The sequence below is a fragment of the Gorilla gorilla genome, chromosome 10, assembly GCF_029281585.2.
Source record: "Gorilla gorilla gorilla isolate KB3781 chromosome 10, NHGRI_mGorGor1-v2.1_pri, whole genome shotgun sequence".
NCBI lineage: Eukaryota > Metazoa > Chordata > Mammalia > Primates > Hominidae > Gorilla > Gorilla gorilla.
In genome coordinates, this window is record NC_073234.2 from 47,333,179 (window position 1) to 47,351,999 (window position 18,821).

An 18,821-nucleotide genomic window follows, 5' to 3' on the forward strand; every position below is an offset into this window, starting at 1 on the left:
ATGAGGGGTGGGGAGGACAGAGAGAGAGAGAGAGAGAGAGAGAGAGAGAGAGGAAGAGAAGAGAAGAGAAGAGAAGAGAAGAGAAGAGAAGAGAAGAGAAAAAGAAAGAAAGAAAATCTGGCCTCAAAAATATTTCAGCCTTTGGGGGTCTGGTTTTTAAGACCAGAAGATCCCTCCCCTCCCTTTTCCCCTCTCCTGACTGAGTCAGAAGACTTGTATCTCTGGAATTTGGGATTATTTGACCAGAATCTTATTGGCATAAACAGAATTTTTAAGTCCAGGACTCTCCAGAGAGAAGTGAGAGACCCTTCTACCCCCTGGGTCCCTGAGCCTTCAATTCTTCATTTTGGGGAATGAAGATACCAATAAAGACGCCCTCTTACCCCGCTGTGACTGGGGTGGCAGGCTGTCCACTCAGCAGGCCCATCCTCCAGGCCAATGGCCCACACTATGGGGGCTGGGTAAGCTGACCAATTGCCAAGGTGAAGTGGGGAGTGGACTTTAAACCGTCTGAACAGAAGTTGGAGTGGACGCAAGCGGGCTGAATGACAGTGATGACAATCTTCCTGTGCAGAGGATTGAATCTGAATTTCAGGATGTGGGCTCAGGCTGGTTGCCTGTGAGCTCACTTACTTTCCCCTTCCTTTCTCCTCTCCTTCAGGCTTAAGCTTCCTCATCCTCCATTCTTAGCATCCCCCATCTTCAGGCAAGCCCTGCAGACAGGCCAGCCAGTTGCCTTGAGCCTCACACATCCCCACCCGGTTCATTATTCTAGTGCTGGGTGCTGGGTGCTAAGGTCTGGCCACAAGGGGCATGTGGAGATCGGAAGGAATCCCACTATCTCATCCTCAGCCCCAGACCCTGGAAGAAAGTCATAGTTGCATAGGGCAGATTCTTTGTCTGGGCCCAGCCCAAGGCTGAGGAGGAGGAGGGTGGATGAGTGAGGAAATCTTTCTTCCCATTGGGATCCTGGCATCTGGAAACCCACTTTGTTTGGAGCCAAGATTCCCCCAAGGGCATACCTATAGACTCCTTTCTCTCTCAACCAATGGACTATTCCTTTTCTTCCTCCTCTCAACCCCTCACCCCTTTCACCTGCCCTCCCAGGCCAGCATGCTTTCTCAATTCCCAGGCTTCTCTCCACATGAGTTCCTGAACCCCAAAGCCAGAGCAGTGAAGCAGACCTTTTCCAGAGAGTTGGACAGGGGGATAAGGAGAGAGAAGGTAGAGAATAGGGAGGAGCTGTGGAGAAAAAGCAAGTCATTCCAGCTTCTATTATTTTTCTTCTTTTTTTTATTATTATGACTCACGTATACAATACAAAGTACTTGGACCAGGAACAGGGCTGTCGGGACACAAAATCTACATTCATAGCTGGACATAAAGACAAATGACAAAAAATTATTATTATAGATATATTTTTAACATTTTTTTCTTTCGAGCACATTGCATAAACAGAGAATTCAAGACAGAGTTAACTATACATTCAGTGCAATTTAGTTCTACTCTACTGGGGTTAGAAGCACAATAAAAGCGCACAGGACCGTCGGGCTAGGCAGTCTCAGTTGTTGGGTTTTCATAGTGAAATAAGCAGCAACAAACGACAACAAAACCGCATTACAAATACTCTCAAAGCAGGATTTCTTTCTATAGGTAGTGATAAAATACGCTGGAGGTTTCTTTCTTTCTTTTTTTTTGATTTTTATTTTTTTCTCTTTTTTTCTCCTATAGCAGGATTTAAAAATTTTTCTCTTTTTCTTTTTCAAGATTATTGCAGGTTCCCTTTAGGTAGTATGTTAAAAATTTATTATTATTATTTTCATGATTATGGTGATTTCTGAGCACTAACACTAATGCAGCTCAGAGGAAGGCGGGCCCAACAGAATAGAAATCAAACAGCGAAGGAGAGGAAGGCATGGACCCGAGTGACCATGGGATGGTTAGGTAGGATTTTAGAGGCGACTGCAGGCTCCTATCTACCCTTCTGGAAATGGGGGGAGGGGAGAGACCCACATCTCCTTCAGGTTTCCATCAGGTTCCTAGAGAAAGTCAAGGGGGTTTTTCTAAGCAGGGAGCCCTGGGGAGGGGGAGGGGGAGGGGATATTCCTTGCTTTTTTCCTTATTTCTTTACACTTGTCTTCCTTTCCTTTCTTCATTTTTTCTGTCCTTTCCTTTTTAGAAAAAGTACATCTAGTACACTAGCCTTAGCATAAAAACAAAACCACAAGTCATTTTCTGCATTTCGAGGGGGCTCCCCTCTAAAATAAATACCAGAGAAGCAGGGAGGTGGGAGTGTGGTGAGAGACAGACCGAGGAGCACGGAGGCCAGGTCTCAGACCTTAAAATCCAGGAAGGACTCAGAAGGGTGGGGGCAGGGACAAGTGTGTGTGGGGCAAGGAGTGAGACAGAGAGTCCGAACTTTTCACTGTGTCTCCGTCTCCCCCCTCCAGCCCCCAAACAAATAAAGAGTGGGGGAAGTCCAAAGGTAATAAAACCAGAGCTGCAAGTATCTGACAGGTAGTTAGAGTTGTGAGTGTCATTCTATTCTCTATAAAAGCAAATGACAGTCGTAAACTTCTCAATTTATCTGCTACCATAAAACGAAACTTCAAGGGAGTTGCTAAAGGGGGGGGGTCTTTCTTTTTTGCTTAGTCCTTGTTTTCTTCCTTTTCCTCCTCTTCTTTCTCCTCTTCCTCATTTCCTTCTTCCTCCACCTTCTCCTCATCTCGGGCTCCCGGCAGTTTATCCTTGTTGTTCTCCTTTTTCCACTTCATCCTTCGGTTCTGGAACCAGATCTTCACTTGTCTCTCGGTCAGTCCCAGGGCATGAGAGACTTCAATCCGACGTTTTCGTGTCAAATAAGGATTAAAGAGAAACTCCTTTTCTAGTTCCAAGGTCTGATACCGGCTGTAAGTTTGCCGTCCACTGCGCCTCCCCGGAGCTGGACAGAAGAAAACCCCAGTCTGGTTACGTTTGGGTGGGGGCTTGGTTTTCCTTTGCCACTCTTCCTACTCTAAACTCCCCTCTCTGATCTCCTCAGTTCACCTCCCCTCTATGGAAAAGGCTAGAGCAGAAGGCAGACAAGGGCAGAAAAGTTGGGGGATTGTTTTTGTTTGGCTTCACCTTGGGAGGTGGGGTGGGGGTGGGGGCTAGGGTCTGTTTGGAAACTGGGGCCTTTCAGGGGCTGGGGAGCCCTGTAGAATCCCCCCCACCAGGACTGTAATCCTAGGAACTGGCCTTTGCAGCTTTGTTTACAAGTGCAGCAGGGCATTTAGTGAGCGAGGCTGGGGACAGATTGTTTCCAAAAGAAAGGAAAAAAAGCTGGGGGTAAAGAAGAGGGGCTCTGCCCTCTGCCCACTTCCCTCTCCTTGTCTCTCTCTGCCTAATGCTTTTCCAATAAGAAAAATAATTGATCTGCTGGAATGTATCACCGCTCCGCCTGATTGCTAACTGGAGACCAGCAAATAAATCATGGGCCATCCCCGCAGGAACTTGTCGCTTTGTCGCTTCCCCCTGTACTTCGAAATTGGGCCGTGAGGGGCCACCCTTGGAGGGGCTCATGACCTAAGCTACTCTGCAGGTCTCAGGGAGACCCCACAAGTCTTTGATTGGTGGGGCGGCTAGGGTCTTCTGGACCTCAGGAACCCCTAATCTCTATGGCCTCTCTCCTTTTGAGCACTCTTTTTTCTCCCTCCTCTCAGGCTCCCCCGTCTTCTCCCAACTGGGGGAAGTATAAAAAAGTTGGGGTAGTGGCCCTCAGGCTGGTTCTCTGAGAGGAGGTTATGGGTGCCCTAGAGAGCCAGAGAGCCTGTCCTTAGACTCTCACCACACTCTGGCTAGGGCAGAGCAACAGGGGTCTGTCTCCCTTTGCCCCATGACAGCCTGGCCAGTGTCCTGGACTCCAGGCTCCCTGCCTCTGGAGAAACTGGTTTGTTCCAAAGGCTGACAGTCTCAGGGTACTCAGGGTACCATTCCCAGCCACCTCCCCAACTTTGACTTTAGAGATGGGGAGTGGGAGAGTCAGAGAGAGACAGACAGACAGAGATGGAGAAAACGATTTTTAACCCTTTGCGGCCACACACCAGCTTTCTCCCACCTTCACCCCAATCCCCTAAATGTTCTAGGCACCCCCTCCCTGCCCCGCCCCAGCGGAGCCTTCCCAACCTCGAGAAAACCACCCAGGCACAGGCACGGGGGTGGGGCGGGAGAGACCCCAAAGCCAGGAGAAAAAGCGAGGGCAGACAAAAAGGAGGCGAGGGAGGGGGGGAAACCCTGGAGCGCGGGAGACCAAGGGGAAAAGAGAAAAGGCTTCTCACCGTGGGGTCTCATCCATGGAAACATGAGGCTGGGAGACGAGTTTTGATTTAAGTGGCCTTGTCCTTCGCTACTGTTACTGTTGGCGGAGGATTTACAGTCGGGATATTGCACCACGCTCGCCTCTTGCTGAGCCCCATAAAGGGACTGTCTGGGGAGCGCCTCGTAGCCATAGAATTTGGAGGCGTCTCCGTGGCAGCTAAGCGAGCACGGGTTCTGCTGGTAGCCTGAGTTGGAGATGCCGGAGGTGCCGTGGTGGAAGAAGTCTTGGACGTGGTGCGAAGCGTGCTGGAAGCCGGGCGCCGAGCCGCCGGGCCCGTACACCAGCGCATGGCTCCTGCCCACGCTTTGAGGGAACCGGCAGTCGTAATAGGCCGGTTCCAGGGACTCGCCGCCTTTGTATTTGGAGAACAGGGGGTTGACGAAGTAGGAGCTCATGCTGGGTACATGAAAACCCTCGGCCCCCTCCCCTCTGGCTCACGAGTACCCCGCCCGGTACCCCCGAAACTCCCCTCCCCCCGGGACCGAACCCCAGGCCAGCTGGCTCCCCGGGACTGGGCTGGGCTGGTGGGCTGGGCAGGTTGGGGGGCGCCTCGGTGCTGAGCTCGGCCGGATCAGCAGAGCTCCCGGGGCTGGGGCGCGGGCGGCGGCGGCGGGCGGCGAGCGGGCGGCGGCGGCGGCGGCGCTCCTCACTGTCGGTAGGTAGAGCTCGCGCTCTCTCACTTAGCTCTTTCCTTTAACAGCCCAGGCGAATTCCTCAGACTCCCGGCGGTGGCGGCGCTTACACGCGATTCGCGTTCATCAATCCACGACATGAAGACAGGCGAGAGAGAGAGAGAGAGAGAGAGAGAGAGAGAGAGAGAGAGAGAGAGATGGCGGGGGTTGAGGGGTACAGGGCTGGGGGGACCTGGAGGAAGGGGAGGGGAGGAGAGGGGGAGGGATGGGGGTGTGTGGTGTGTGTAGGGGGGTGGTGAGCCAGCCCCAGCTAATGGCTGGGGCCAGTTTTCCAGGGTACGAATTTAGATGTGAAGGTGCCTCTCGCCCCCAGCCTCGCTTCTCTTTTCCTTCTTCTCAGAGAGAGAGAGATACCTGAGCCAGCAGGTCAACCCAGGTTACCTCAACAGGTATAAGACCTCCAAGGGGATGAATACCTGCAAGCCAGAGCAGGGCCCCTAACCGAAAAGATGGGCTTCCTAGGGGGTCCCTAAGTCTGGAGACTTTGAGGAGGAACAAGCACTCCATACCCCCAAATACTTCAGGCATCAGACCCTCCATCCCCTGGCCCCTCCCCAGGGTCCGAAGCTGTTCTGTCTTCTTCCTTAGATCCAGGAGACTCTCTTGCTACCTGCTATGGGTAGAGGAGAGGGTCAGAGGAGGTGGGGCTGGGGAAAACTCCATATACCCAGTCAGGGCCACACTGCCCCTTCAGACACCAACCCCTGCATGGAGCAGGAAACCCAGGCAATGGCCACAAGCTTGGCTAGGGGTTCTGAGAGCAAAGCTGCTTATGGAGACTAAAAGGAAAGGGCAGCTGTGTGTCCCTGGTTTCTAGCTGGGCTGATTCAGGACATTTCTTGTTAGGAGACTATTTGCATCTGAGTTGGAGGGGACTGGAGCAGGCCTCTTACTTGTCCCCACATACCCCCATGCCATAGGAAATGCCAGCTTAGCCTGGTGGGGCCCCTGGCTTCACTGCAGCTCCCTCTTCCCCAGGCAGGCTGCCCAGGCCAGGATGTGGATGGGAACTATCAACAGACACTCTTTAAATATTTATCCACACTTTCTCTGGAGGGTTCCCCCATCCCCAAGACTGAATACATTCAAGTTAATTCTAATGGATTAAAGAACCTTAGTCCATCAGCACCCTTCTCTGGCCATAAGTGTGTACAGTGATTTGGGCTTAACACAGACAGAGAGAAAAAGGGAGAAGGTGAGAATACATGCATGCTGTGTGCATATGAATGAAAAAGATGAGTAAGAATTATTTTTCCAGTCCTCTCCCTCACCAGGGTGTGAGGCTGTTACACCCAGGAAATCCTAGAGCACACTCAGGACACACACACACTGTACGTGCTACTTTTCACCCTGAGACACATCAAGTCCATGCTCATTGTAAACTAGCACACACATGCCTGGAAGCATCCCTGCCACCTCACAGACACTGTATGCACATGTGCACACCCAGGCACACATGCACACATGCCTGACAAACACAGATGCATCTTTAGGTCTTTGCATTATGAAAGCAAAATGTTTTTCTTCCACATCCTGGGGGTTTCAGGGTTGGATGAGGAAGGAGGTGGTTAGGCAACCAGAACTTTTCCTTCCCCATCCTGAGCCCAGCTCTGGAGATGGAAGAAGGAATGGCGGTTCAGGGCAGGATGGTTTAGAGAGAATGAACACCTCCCCCCACCCAACCCAGTCCCCTTGTTATCTAAGTAATTGCTGGGGAAATGGCCACTCTCTGTCAAATTCCCAAAGGAGATTCACTGGTGCAGGCAGCAAGAGCTCCCTCCAGGATCCCCTGCATTTGGGGAATCCCACCCCCATCTCAGGAGCTGCCCAAACTCTTAGACACCCAGAACTCTGGCATTGGAGCAGCACGAGGGAAGGGTCAGAAGAGGGCTGTGCCAGGGCTGCAGGCCTCCCTAGGGTCCAGAATAGTGGGGGTCAGGACAGGGCTTCTCTACCCCTACCACAGCTCGCTTCAGCCTTGGCTCCAGCCCTGCCTTTTCTGAGCCTGCTCTTCGGGTGCTGCGATGAACAGAGTGGACTCTGGGCTCCCAGCATCTGGGTCACTGGAGACTGTCATAAATACTTTCTCTTCCCAGCCTGGAAAAAGGAGGCCCAGAGGGCTGGATCCGCTCTGGGGCCTGCGCCTTATCTTTTAGGGGGTGGGGTGGGGGGATATTTCGACATTTTATGGTCCAGCGAAAACCCTGCCAGAGAGCTATTCTTCCGGGCCTTTGTGTCTTGGAATGCGACTGTCCGGAGTGTGCCGCCACCGCCGCCTGCCCGGAGAGCCCACCAGTCCCGCAACCCCTGGCCGGACTTGGTTTCCCCTTTTGGGGGTCCCTCACCGTTCTTTCATTTGTTTGTTTGCTTTCTTTTACAAGTTATCTGGTTTATTTCGCTCCCCGAGCCTGGAAATAAAGGAACCGAAAGCAGCTATCCTCGCCGAGGCCGTCTCTGTCCCTCTCCCCGAGGCCTGCACCGCCCTCATAGGTACCACGGATTTATGTTCGTTTGTCCGGGTCATTCTGCCTTTTTGTGTTAATTACGCGCTGCCTGCTTTGCACTTATCTCCTCCACAAAGCGATTATTTTTAATGCCTGCCCTCCTGAGCCTTCCGAGCCCGCTGCCAGAGCGAGGGCCCATCTCCCGCTGCCACTCGCGAATTATTTACACCTCGCAGGTGAGAGGATTGATTTGCTCAGAGCCAGTGGGGCCGGGCCGGCCGAGGCGCGGGGCCTTCTCGCAGCGGCTGCGGGCCGGGCCTCAAATGTCAGTGTGGCCAGGGCGGCCCGGGGCACCGCCGCCTCTAACATTGAGCAACAGCGCCACCTCGCGTCCATTTGGTCTAATGCAGTCCGGCTGGGAAAAAGCTAACAAGAGGTCCCAGGCTTGCCCCAAAGGTGGGAAGTGGGAGGAAGGAACCTCCAGATGGGTGCTCAAGAGAGAGATTCCCCGGAAGGGAGTTGCCCCAGGACTGCTGTTCTTTTGTTTTCTAAGTTCTTGAAATAAAACCTTGTGAAAGGTTCCACACTGTTTTCTCTTTTTGTTACCCTCCCTTCTCCAATTAAGAGACTCTAAGCAAAGCAACTGCCGCGATCTCCCCCCATTCAGGCGCATTTCTGGGCTTGGAACATCTCCGCGAACGCGGATGCACGCTCCGAGGCTCTCACGACGGCTTGCTCGCGGCGCGCACCCTAAAGTCCTCCCTCCTCTTACCCTGATGCTGGCCCCGCACCGACTATTCCGCCGCCGCCTGCAGGACTTTGGAGTGGGACTCGGACTTCTCCAGGCTGTTTGACCCCTGGTTTGTAGCCCATCCCTCTCGCGCGCGCGCTCTCCACCTCTCCTTCTCAGCCAGTGAGGTCCTGTTCTCCGTGGGCCATAGACAAAACATTCCTATAATCCGATTTCAAAGGAAAGTGTCCACCTTATTTAAACCATAAAACAATTAAGCCCAGACGTCTAGCCAGCTCCGCGCTGCTGTTTTGTTCGGCCCCATTCAGAACCCAGAACAGGGAGACAAACAGCGCCATAAAAGTGGCATTTCGGGGCTGCGGAAATGTACCTATCCGCTGCCTTCCCAAGTGGAACAATCTTTAGGGTTTTGTGATTCTGACAAAGGAGCAGAGGAGAGGTGGGAGGGGACGATTAGGGGAAGAGAGCGTTTGCTAGCCCCTCTCTACCCCCAGCTTTCATTTCTTTCCCCAGATGCGTGTTGTGTTGTTAATTCGTAAATGATAGCGAATAAAAAATGATTCCAATCCTGACCTGCAGGCTGGGCTGGGATTGAACAGTGGGCCGGGCCGGGTGGGCCTGTTCTGCATCCCATGCTTTCCTCAGGGTCCTCCAAGCCCGCGGCCCTCCTTCCTGCCCGCAGTAAGGCCGCTCAGGCCGGCTGCAGGAAGCAGGCCGCGCTGATGGACGCTGAGGGGAGGCGACAGGGCCTGGGAGCAAGGGCGGGGTGGAAGCCCGGAAACGCCGCTCTCGGTCTGGGAGAGAAGCCCGCATCCCAGCGCTCCCGACCAGGGGAGACAGGGGTGTCTTGGCCTCCACTGGGTGGGGAACAGGAGTCAGAGTTCCAGAACAGCAAAATGGCCAGAGAGAGGTGTGAGGAAGGAGAAAAACTATAGGCAAAGCACCTTTCCAATGGACCAAGAAAACAATGCTTCTGGAATTGGGGAGGCGGTCTCCTAAGCTCGAAAGAAGAGCTGGTGCTTCAGCGACTGCGAAGTCCCTTGTTGCGACTTGATTGCCCCCCAGTATTATCGAAACAAAATTTTCACCCCTTCCTACCTTCCTCCAGCCACCGACATTGGAGTTTTAATAGAAGGAGAGAGTAGGAGATTCAAATGATGGGGAAGGGGCTGGTCCCTACAAGTGTCTCACCATCCTGTAAGGTGATGCTACGGGGAGCAGCACATGGGCTGGGGTCTCTATTTTTTTTTCACGGAGTATCCCCCAAATATTCAGAGCGACACCCTGCACCTTTGGCAGAATGGGCAGCTTGAGATATTAAAGGACTATATTTCAAGCAGTCTGATTTTAACAGTTTCCAGATTGGGGGATTTCCGAGAAAGGGGGCGCTGGGCCGAGGCATACCCGGCAGCTTGTGTCTGCTTCTGATTAGCAGATTAAAACTGCTGGTTTTAGGAAGGCGCTCTGGGGTGCAGTACAGCCGATCAGCCCCACCGGACTGTTACACACACATCCCCACATCTTTGCGCTTGGGGTCCCACAGCCACCAGGGAGCACCCCACTCCTGGCTAATCTCTGGCCAGCTTCCTTGGGCCTTGGGCACACCATCCCCCAGAAATGCTGCAGCTTCACAGTGTGACCCAGTCACCCCCAGACAATCATTCAAACTAAACACCAGAGTAGGGGAGACAGAGATTGGGAAGAAAAGAACTAGGAGAAGGGGATCGAGAAGCTGAGACTGCATTGAGAAGTAGAAACTACATCTAATTCTCATTATATTGGCTTGGCCATCTTTCTCCTTCCCTCCTTCCTTCTTTCCTTTCTTCCTTCTTTTCTTTCCTCTCTCCTTCCATGTCCCATCTCTTCTCTCTCACTCTCTGTGTTTTTCTTCTTTTTCTTCCACTGCAGTCTCCAGTGCCTGTCCTGCTCCCTGAGGCCTGCCTGGCCTTCCTCCTAGTCACACGCCCCCTCCCAGCCTTCTTTCCCAGCCATCCCTGGAAGCACCAAAGCACCAATGCAGCCAGGCAAGAATCCAGCCTGGGCCCTCACCCAGCACCCAACTTTCATCTTCACCTATCTCTTCCCTCCAATCTCATGTACTCATAAATTATTACAATTAATTACAGCCAAGGAAAGCCATTCATGCCGTGCCTCTCCCGCGCACTCCATCTAGCCACCAGGAAACTTGTAGGCAGCCAACCGGGGAAAGCACAAGCTGGGCCTGGGCTCAGCAGCCTCCACCCCACCCCCAGAGACCCCCCACCCCTCCCTGACTGGAGAGAAGCAGCAGCAGAAGCAGACATTTGCCCTTCCAAGGTAGAAGGAGCCCATTCTCTGGCTCCAGCCTCGCTAGACGACCTGAGCACTTGCCTCCTCCACAACAGCAGACTGGGAACCACAGGAAGCAGAAATAACGAGAACTGGATACAGTTGGGTTTCTGGTTTTTTAAGTGTCTTCAATATATTAACACAGGGCTGTTCTACCATAACAAACAGAAGCACGTTGTTACAGGACGGACGCTGGGGACAAACCCTGGGGATGAGAGGGAACACTATGTACAGCCCAAGGTGCCGGCCTGCACGGGCCCGACCCAGCCCGCGGCATGGTCCCCAGCCCTCGCCCCTCAGCTCCTGGGCTGGGAATCATTATCATGTATGTGTGTGTGTCTTTTTTTTTTTTTTTTTTTTTTTTTGTACAAAATCTGCACGCAGAGCGCCCCAGGCCCGGGGAGGGATGACCTGGACCAAATACGATACAGGGAAAAAAAATAGAAATATAGCGATTCAAGTACTGGCTTCTCTGAAGAAAGGAGGAAAAAAATCACATTTGTATGTGTCATTTATTTCGGTTGCGCTGGGGAAAGAGAACGCAGTTTCTCTCCCCGCCTCCTCCTCGCTGGGTAGAACTAACTCTAAAACACCAACATCTCAACACTGAACCCTCCCAAATCGCAAGAGTTTTCTTTTCCCCTTCCTTTTTTTTCTTTTTAAGCTGATTGGCTTTTGTCTATCTTGCTCTTTCCTTTTCTTTTTCGTCTCTCCCCCGCCTGTGTTGGGGTATTTTGTGGGGTTTTTGTTTTTCCCTTGGCTGTGCTGAGGCAGCAGGCTGGGTAGGGTTTAGGACTGCTCCTTGTCGGTTTTCTCTTTATTCATCTTTTTCATCTTCATCCTTCGGTTCTGAAACCAGATTTTGACCTGCCGCTCGGTGAGATTGAGAACCCGGGCCACCTCATACCGACGGTCCCTGGTTAAATACATATTGAAGAGAAACTCCTTCTCCAGTTCCAGCGTCTGGTACTTGGTGTAGGGGCAGCGCTTCTTCCTCGTGGAGCGGGCGTGAATCCAGTTGGCCACGGGGTTGCCTGGAGGGCCAAACACAAGCAGGGGTCAGTGGAGCCCCTTTCCAGCCCAGGACTTCTGCTACTCTACCCCCAGACTTAGCCAGGCTCCCCAAATGCAATAACTGAACCTGAATTTGGACACATTTTGCTTTAGGAATTTTCCTCCTTCCTCGTTTTGCATTCTGTCCCCTCCCCAGCTTCCCCCTTTTCAGTTTCCAGCACCTAAAACTGTAGGAAATCCAAAGCTATCAAAGCCCCTCCAGTCTGGTCCTCAGCTTCAAGAGTAGTAATTTGAGAACATCCTCATAAAAAGTCCAAATTCCCAACCGTTTCATAGGCCCATAAACGCTTCTCTCTCTTGTTTTTTATTTTTATAGCAAGGTCTCTCTCCTCCCCACCTCCCTCCTCCTCTGCCCCCTCCCATCCTCCCAGCCCACGACCAAGTCCTGAAATTTTAGCAGTTCTGCTTCCTGACCCTAAGAATCCCTAAACCCCTCACCACCCTCTGCAGCACCCTCCTCCCGCTTGGAGTTCAACCCTGCTGAGGCGAATTCTCAGGGTGATGCTGAGATGGGAAAAGTCTTTCTCCTCTCCCCAGAGAGCTGCTGGCCTTGGGGACAGGCTCCCCTATATCTTAGTTTTCCTGTTTGGCCTCCAGTGCCCCCCTCCTGCCAGCCCCAGGACAGGCTCTGCAGGAGCCAAGCCTCCAATTTCAGGTTTATGGGAGTAGCTGAGGGCAGGGAGGGAAGCCTTCAGAGGGGTATAATTAGGCCCTGGCCCCTTATGGGGCTGGAGGAAAAGATTTCCTGCAGCCCCCTCCTGGGACTCCCCCAGACACTTCCTCACACCCAGGGGTCTGCACCCCCTCCCCTGCTGTTTCTCCTTCTTTCCCCTTTTTCTGGCCCTGCAGCTCCCACCTGCCCCCCACCCTAGCCCTCCTGTGCAATCCTCAGAAGGCGCCTGTCTCCCTGATTGGAGTGAGTGTGAGTGTGTGTGTGTGTGTGTGTGTGTGTGTGTGTAGAATTCTCTAATCTGGGGAGATGCCCACTCCTTATCCCTGATCCCCATTCTCAATCCTTCCCCTCCAAGACCCTCAGAAGAGGGTTCTCAAGTTTAAGGAGACTCAGACCCCACTTTTATCCCCACTTCTCTTTTAAAGTCCTGATCTCTCCAAGTTCCCAGGCTTCGAAATACCTCAGACCCCTCACCCAGTGCTCCATGGACCTTCTGTTTTGTGAATCTCTAGTGGGATGAGGACCTCCACGCTGACTGGGAAGCAGGGGTCATTCTCGCTGGGGGTATCTCCTCTGTGCCCCCAGTGTCCTCCTCACCTCTTCCCTATCCCATCTCAAATAATAAACTGAACTTCGCCCCCAGCCCCATCCCCTGGCCCTGTCCGCCTTTCTTCGAAAGTGGTGACTGAGCCAAAAAGCCTGGGCTGGGAGGAGGGGGCAGGGGTCTCTCATCAAAGCCAGCTCCTGAGAGAGGAGCTCCCCTCGGCCCTCTCCCAACCTGTCTCCCTGGGCCCCATTCTCAGACCTCCTGCCCCTGAAAGCTCCCCAAGGTAATTCGCTTTTATTGAGTCCTCGCCCCCTCGCCCCTCTCCCGCGCTCCCTGCACGGTTCGGGAGGGCTGTAATTCGGCTGCCCCCGCCCGTCCTCCCCTCCCCTCCCGCGCCGGTTGTAAAGGAAAATTGCTCCCAACTTACTGGGGTCCAGGTCGGCCTTCTCCTCTTTGTGCTTGCTGCCGGCGAGCGCGTCCGCCTCGGGCGAGGGCAGTGTCTGCGGGGCGCGGTCGCGCAGCTCCCCGGGCGAGCCGTACATGTAGTCCGGGTAGCTGCGGCCCTCGCCTGGGCCGCAGTCCGCGCGGCGCCCGGGGTAGGCGTCCGGCTTGAGGGCGTAGTGACGGCCCCCGGCCGGGAAGCTGGGGAAGGAGACGGCGCCGGACAGCGGCTCAAGCCAAGTCCGCATGTAGCGCGTGTCGGCGCCGAGGTGGGGCTGGGGGCCGTACGGGTGATATACCACGGACGACTGCGAGGGCACGGGCGCCCACGACGTGCTGAACACTGCCGGCTTGGGCGCGAAGCTACAGGACGGAAAATCGCTACAGTCCGGCACCAAACCGCTGGGTCTGGCGGCGGCGGGATGAGCCCCGGTGGCCGGAAACCTGGACGCTAGGAGGTCTTCATTGTCGTGAGAGATGAGCGAGTCCACGTAATAGTTACTGATGGGCCCCGTCGCCGACATCGTAACGGGGTTTTACATACATAAGATTATTGTATGAACTGTATATGTACTTTTTATCTGCTCACAGAACAATCAAGGCAGGTAATTATTTTTCCAGCCTTTTCCCCGCAGCTCATTGGCTCCCCGGCCCCCACGTGATCGTATTTACCCAAAAATACGGCGCGGATCAATGCGCAGGGGCTTTTTTTCCTTGCCTTTTTTCCCCCTCTCCCACCCCCTTCTCTCTGCTGCTCCCCGCGACCTGCGATTTCCTGGGGGTCCGGAACTCTGGACCCAAGGCACCGGTCACCCCCTCAGGACGGCTCCTAGCTCATCTGAGAAGCCCCTGTGCCCATGTCCACCCATAAGCAGATGGCCTCCCCCCAACCATGAGGATTTTTTAATGGGGTGAAAATGCCAGTCCCCGAAGCCAGGGTTCTCGGACCCCCAGGGCCGAGCTGGGCGCGGGAGCCCCGCAGGGGCGGGGAGGCCGACCGAGGTAGGTGGAGGAACTATTTCTTGACGTAATCCGTCTCTGTCGGCCCCGACGCTCCCGCAGTCTCTGCGCGAGCCGAGATCAGCGATTGTCAGTTCGGAACGTGGCTTTTAAAAATGCGTTTTTAAATAGTGTGTATGTATGTATTTCTTTCAGGAGCAGCAGGGGCGGTGAGGGAGGGAGGGTGGGAGGGGACTGGGGAAGCTGAGATACAGGGAGGGAAGGAGGGAAGGGGAGCGTTCTTCTGCCACTGGCCAACTCTGCCCCCCAAATCTGGGGTAGGGGAAGCCTGGGGAAGGTGGTCCCTGGGTGGGAGGGGTAGAACCTCAGGATCTCATACACCTTTATCAGCAGCCTCAGAAGTCTTCTCTTTGCTTTGGCACAGATATACAGGCGCCTTTATTTTAAATTTATTGTCTATATCTATTTATCTTTCTTTGCCAGCTTGAAGAAGTGTAGGAGAGATCTACACAACTTAAGTGGGGCGTCCCCATCCCATCTTCCTGCGCACCCTCCTTTGCCCCCAACTCCATCTCTGCGACACTTACCCACCCCCACTCCCCCCAAAAAGTCGCTCCCGGGCTCTGTCTGCAGAGAGCCAGGGTGAGAGCGGGCAAGGCAAAAGAGCGACCTCGGTCGTGGGCAAGTAGCTTGTTTTTACGTCCCTCAATAAAATTTTTATGAGGATCATTTGATTGTTCATAAATGTGTCTTTCATTAAATAAAATTGTAGGCTGTTTTTGGAACGGGAAAAAAGCAACGGAGGAACGGGAGAAAGCAATTTCTTTGGGGTCGGATGCAAGAATTCCAGAGGGGGCAGTGTGATTGCAGAGGAATATCAGACAACTTGGATTCCTCCCCCCAATAAGTTGGTTGCTACCCTCCTCCTTCAATTGAGGGTTTGTGCCAAGCCCTCTGCTTTGCATCAGACTGTCCCATGGTGGTGTAGTAAAGGGGGGCTTTAGTCAAGTAGGAAATTGTCAGGGTGGGTGAAGAAGAGGGGGCATGGAGGTTGGCTGGGGGGTGGGGAGAAAGGGACAGGTGAAGCCCCCAGAAATATGGTGCACTTAGGCAGGGTAGAGTGAATTTGAAGGAGGGGTGCAATTTCAGGGTCAGAAAGGAAGAGTCCCAGTCTGTGGCCAGGGAAAATAGACAGGAGCTGAGGTTGAGATGCAGGCTCTGGAGGCAGCAGGGTAGGAGTCTTCCTAGACCCGGCCACGCCTGCCCTTCTTTCCCTCTCCTGTCCCCAGGAGGGGACCAAACGCCAGGGGTGGGGGCGGGGGCTAGTTTTCTCCTGCGTCTCTATGGATCTTTCTCCTCTGGGGTGGAGAGGGGCTGGGGAGAGTGTGTATAGTATGTGTGTTCCGGGGAAGGAAAGTTAGGGGGAGACAGCTGCAGCTGGCAGCACCGACCCCAGCTCCATAGGCCCCCTCCCAAGTCTCTGCTCCTCCCCCTCTCTGGCTCTTTCCTTTTCCTTTTCGGTCTAAGGGGGCGGCTTAACGGGGCTGGGATTTCAACTCATGGGGGAGGATGAGGGATGTGTTTGGTTGGGGAGAGGCGACTTGGGGGTTCAGCTCCTTGGCGCCACTGTCTTCCCCTCCCTTGAGCTGGACTGAGCTGGGAAGCCCAACTTACAACAAGAAACAGAATATCTCTTTGGCCTTGATGGAGTTGGGTTAGCTGTCAATCAAAAAATCTCCCTCACTAGTTCAAGGAAAAGACAGGAGGTTCCAGTCCCCCTGCCGAGGCTTTCTCCAAATCCCCAGTGCAGCCAGCACCTCCCCCAGCCCAGGGCGGCTGAGGACCGGGCCCGGCTCTTGGGCGGCTGCTGGCAGCGATGAGCAGAGACGTTTAGCCCTCAGCGGGGCCCGGGGCCAGACTGAGACCAAGAGGACAACAGGGGACAGAGCCTGAGAGAGACTGAACCCGAGACAGCCTGGGACAGACCAACTGAAACATGGAGTCAGGCCCAAGAGAGGAAAGAAGGAAGCGGAGCATTAGAATAAAGGGGAAAAAAAGGGGGAGAATTAAAAGAAGGAAGGCAAGATGAAAAGAGATAGGAGAGCCGGGAAAGGCAGGCGTGCAGAGAGGGAGGCGGAGGAAGGGCGGCCGTAGGCAGGCAGGACGGGGCAGGGGCGAGCTGGCGGAGCAGCCGTGGCATTGTGCAGCCCGCTGGCTTGCCGGGCCTTTGCCGCGGGACCGGCTCCGGGCGCGGCGGCCACTTCTGTCTGGACACAAAGGCGGAAGAGGCCTCCTCTCCTGCCCCTCCCAGGAGACTTGCTCGGATGGGTACTCTAGGCCTCAGGGATATAGAACCCTATATTGGTCCAGACAGCCGCTTAGGCAGCTGGGGGCTGAGCCCTGCTCTATTCAAGGAGCGAAGAAACAGAAGAGGAAAGAGGTTTCACCCCTGCTCTTCCTTTGCGTCTTCTCCAAGTGACAAGGCCAGCTGCCCCAGCCTCAGCTTTCCTGGAGGAAAGAGTCCCTAAGGAGCCTCCCCTATGGGCCTCTGCTATTTGGGAGAGTTCCTCAAATAGACATTGGGGCCGTAAAGAGACGCCCCCTTCTCTCCTACCCCCTCTGAACACCGCCTTCTTTTCAACTCTTGAGCTGCCTTCGCACCCTGCCTGCCCACTCTGCGGAGGCGGCAGCAGCGGGCAGTGAGGCTCACCGGCGGGATCCCTGCTGCCGTGAAATCCCCTGTGAAACCAAGGAGATTGTCTCTTTCCTTTATTTTATTTTATTTTCTGGGAGTATGAACTCCGAACTCTTCTCACTCAGAGGCAGGCACGGCTGTGGATCAGGAAGCAGGCCTCGTCCACAGCCCCTTCCCAGCCAATGCCTCATTTTCCCTGCGCCCTTCGGAGAGAGGCGGCCTTGGGGAGGGGGGCTAGAAGAGGCTGGGAGTTCCGGAGTCCACTGGGCGGAGGTTTCGCAGGTCCACAACTGCATGTGGCCTGTAGCCACCATTCTCCACATTTGGAGGGGGGTGGGTGGCAGACCAGGGCTTTGAAGCGGACCTGCAGATTTCCCTCAAATCCAGGTTTGTAGGTGCGGGGGGCGGGGCACAAAGGATATAGGGGCACCAAGAAGGAAGGTCTGTCTTCCTGGGGTTCAGTTACTCCTTCTGAATCTTCTGCCATACTCCAGACTTCCCCTCACCCACATACTCCCTTCAATTTTCCTCAGCACCGCTGGGGCAAACCCAGGGACTGGAGGCCACTGGGAGTTCTTGTTGGGGAGGGGGAAACCCCAGCTTTAGCTCGCAGCTGTGCATTCACTCTGGTTCTTAGAGTTCCCTCCCACCCCCAAAAGACTTCACTGGGCACAGAAGAGACCCCTGAGGGGGAGGGGCACCCTTACTCCATCACCTGAAACCTGGGCAGCTGCGGCCACAACCAAACTAGCACCGTGGGAAGGACAGACAGAAAGATAGACAGGTTAGAGTCGTCCCCTCCCCCTGCCCCGCGCCTTCCTTTTAGTGATTTAAATTCCCTCCGGTTCAATCCACACCGTCAAGTTCGGATTAAATTTAAAACAGGCTTTCTCCGGTGTCCCCAGCGGGCCATCCCGGCTGCCGCAGGCAGGGAGCCTGCTCCCGGCTCGTCAGCACCCGCCCTGCGCGGAGAAGGCCGTACTCCATTTGCTTTCATTTTCCTTCTCCCCCTGAAATGGGCTCATTTCACCTCTCCACTGCCCTCTCCCCCTCCCCGCCCCCTCCCTGGTTCCCCTCTACTTTCCCCCCTTCTCTCTCCTGATCCCTCTTTGTTGGGAAAAACACACCCACACACAACTCCTAGCTAAGGCCTGCGCTGGAAGCAGAAACTGAGTTCTCTTGGCCTGCCGCGAGGAAACCCGCGTCCTGCCCCCCCCAAGGTGGGTATCTGGGATCCCTACACACCAGGAGTCAGGTCCCGAAGCCCAGCAGGAGTGAAATCCCCAGGGCCTGTGAACGTGGCTCTCTCAAAGCCACGGCCTGCCGGGCCTGCATTCCCGCCGGCGCCCCCGCCCTGCCGCTCCGCAGCAAGCGGGGCTATTTCCGGCTCCCCCAACACGGTCTGGTTTTCCAGCCTGGGAGTGGCTGGAGGGGGAGCCGCCCCAGAGCTAGAGCCGCTCCCTGCCCTGCCCGGAGCCCCAATGGCCCTGAGCGCCTTGTTACCTGATCTTTTGTGTGATGTATGTGTCGCAAGGAAATTTGCAGTGACTTTGGAGCCCAGACTGAGGAAGCGGAGGTGGCGAAAGGAGAGACAATACGAGTCCGAAGTACAATTAAGGGGCCAGAGCCGCTCGTCTCTCCCCCGCCCTCCCTGCCCGACTGCGAGCTGTCTGGCCTCAAACCTCAGGGCGACACGCGAACCTGGAGCCGGAAACTCAGCCCGTGGCAGAGGGAGTCAGGGGACTCTGCATCCAGAAAACAGAAGCAAAGCGCCCTTCCAACTTGGGGACGCCTTAACCAGCCCCTCTGAGTTGCAGATAACCCAATGAATGAAAGTGCAAATTCCGCCGTTTTTCCCG

General features: G+C 54.6%; 3 protein-coding genes across 3 annotated transcripts in view; all 3 read right to left on the reverse strand.

The window, feature by feature from the left end:
* HOXC4 (homeobox C4) overlaps positions 1-18,821 on the reverse strand; it is a 61,063-nt gene that overhangs the window by 41,924 nt on the left and 318 nt on the right. The window lies entirely within an intron of this gene.
* Positions 1,274-7,301, reverse strand: HOXC8 (homeobox C8). The gene is made up of 2 exons (XM_004053255.5): positions 4,317-7,301; positions 1,274-2,941 (listed from the first exon to the last, which is right to left on the reverse strand). Exons 1-2 carry the CDS (start codon positions 4,750-4,752, stop codon positions 2,649-2,651), a joined length of 729 nt encoding a protein of 242 aa, XP_004053303.1. The 5' UTR covers positions 4,753-7,301; the 3' UTR covers positions 1,274-2,648.
* Positions 11,066-13,905, reverse strand: HOXC9 (homeobox C9). The gene is made up of 2 exons (XM_004053253.5): positions 13,294-13,905; positions 11,066-11,606 (listed from the first exon to the last, which is right to left on the reverse strand). The coding sequence occupies exons 1-2, from the start codon at positions 13,829-13,831 to the stop codon at positions 11,362-11,364; spliced, it is 783 nt and encodes a 260-aa protein (XP_004053301.1). The 5' UTR covers positions 13,832-13,905; the 3' UTR covers positions 11,066-11,361.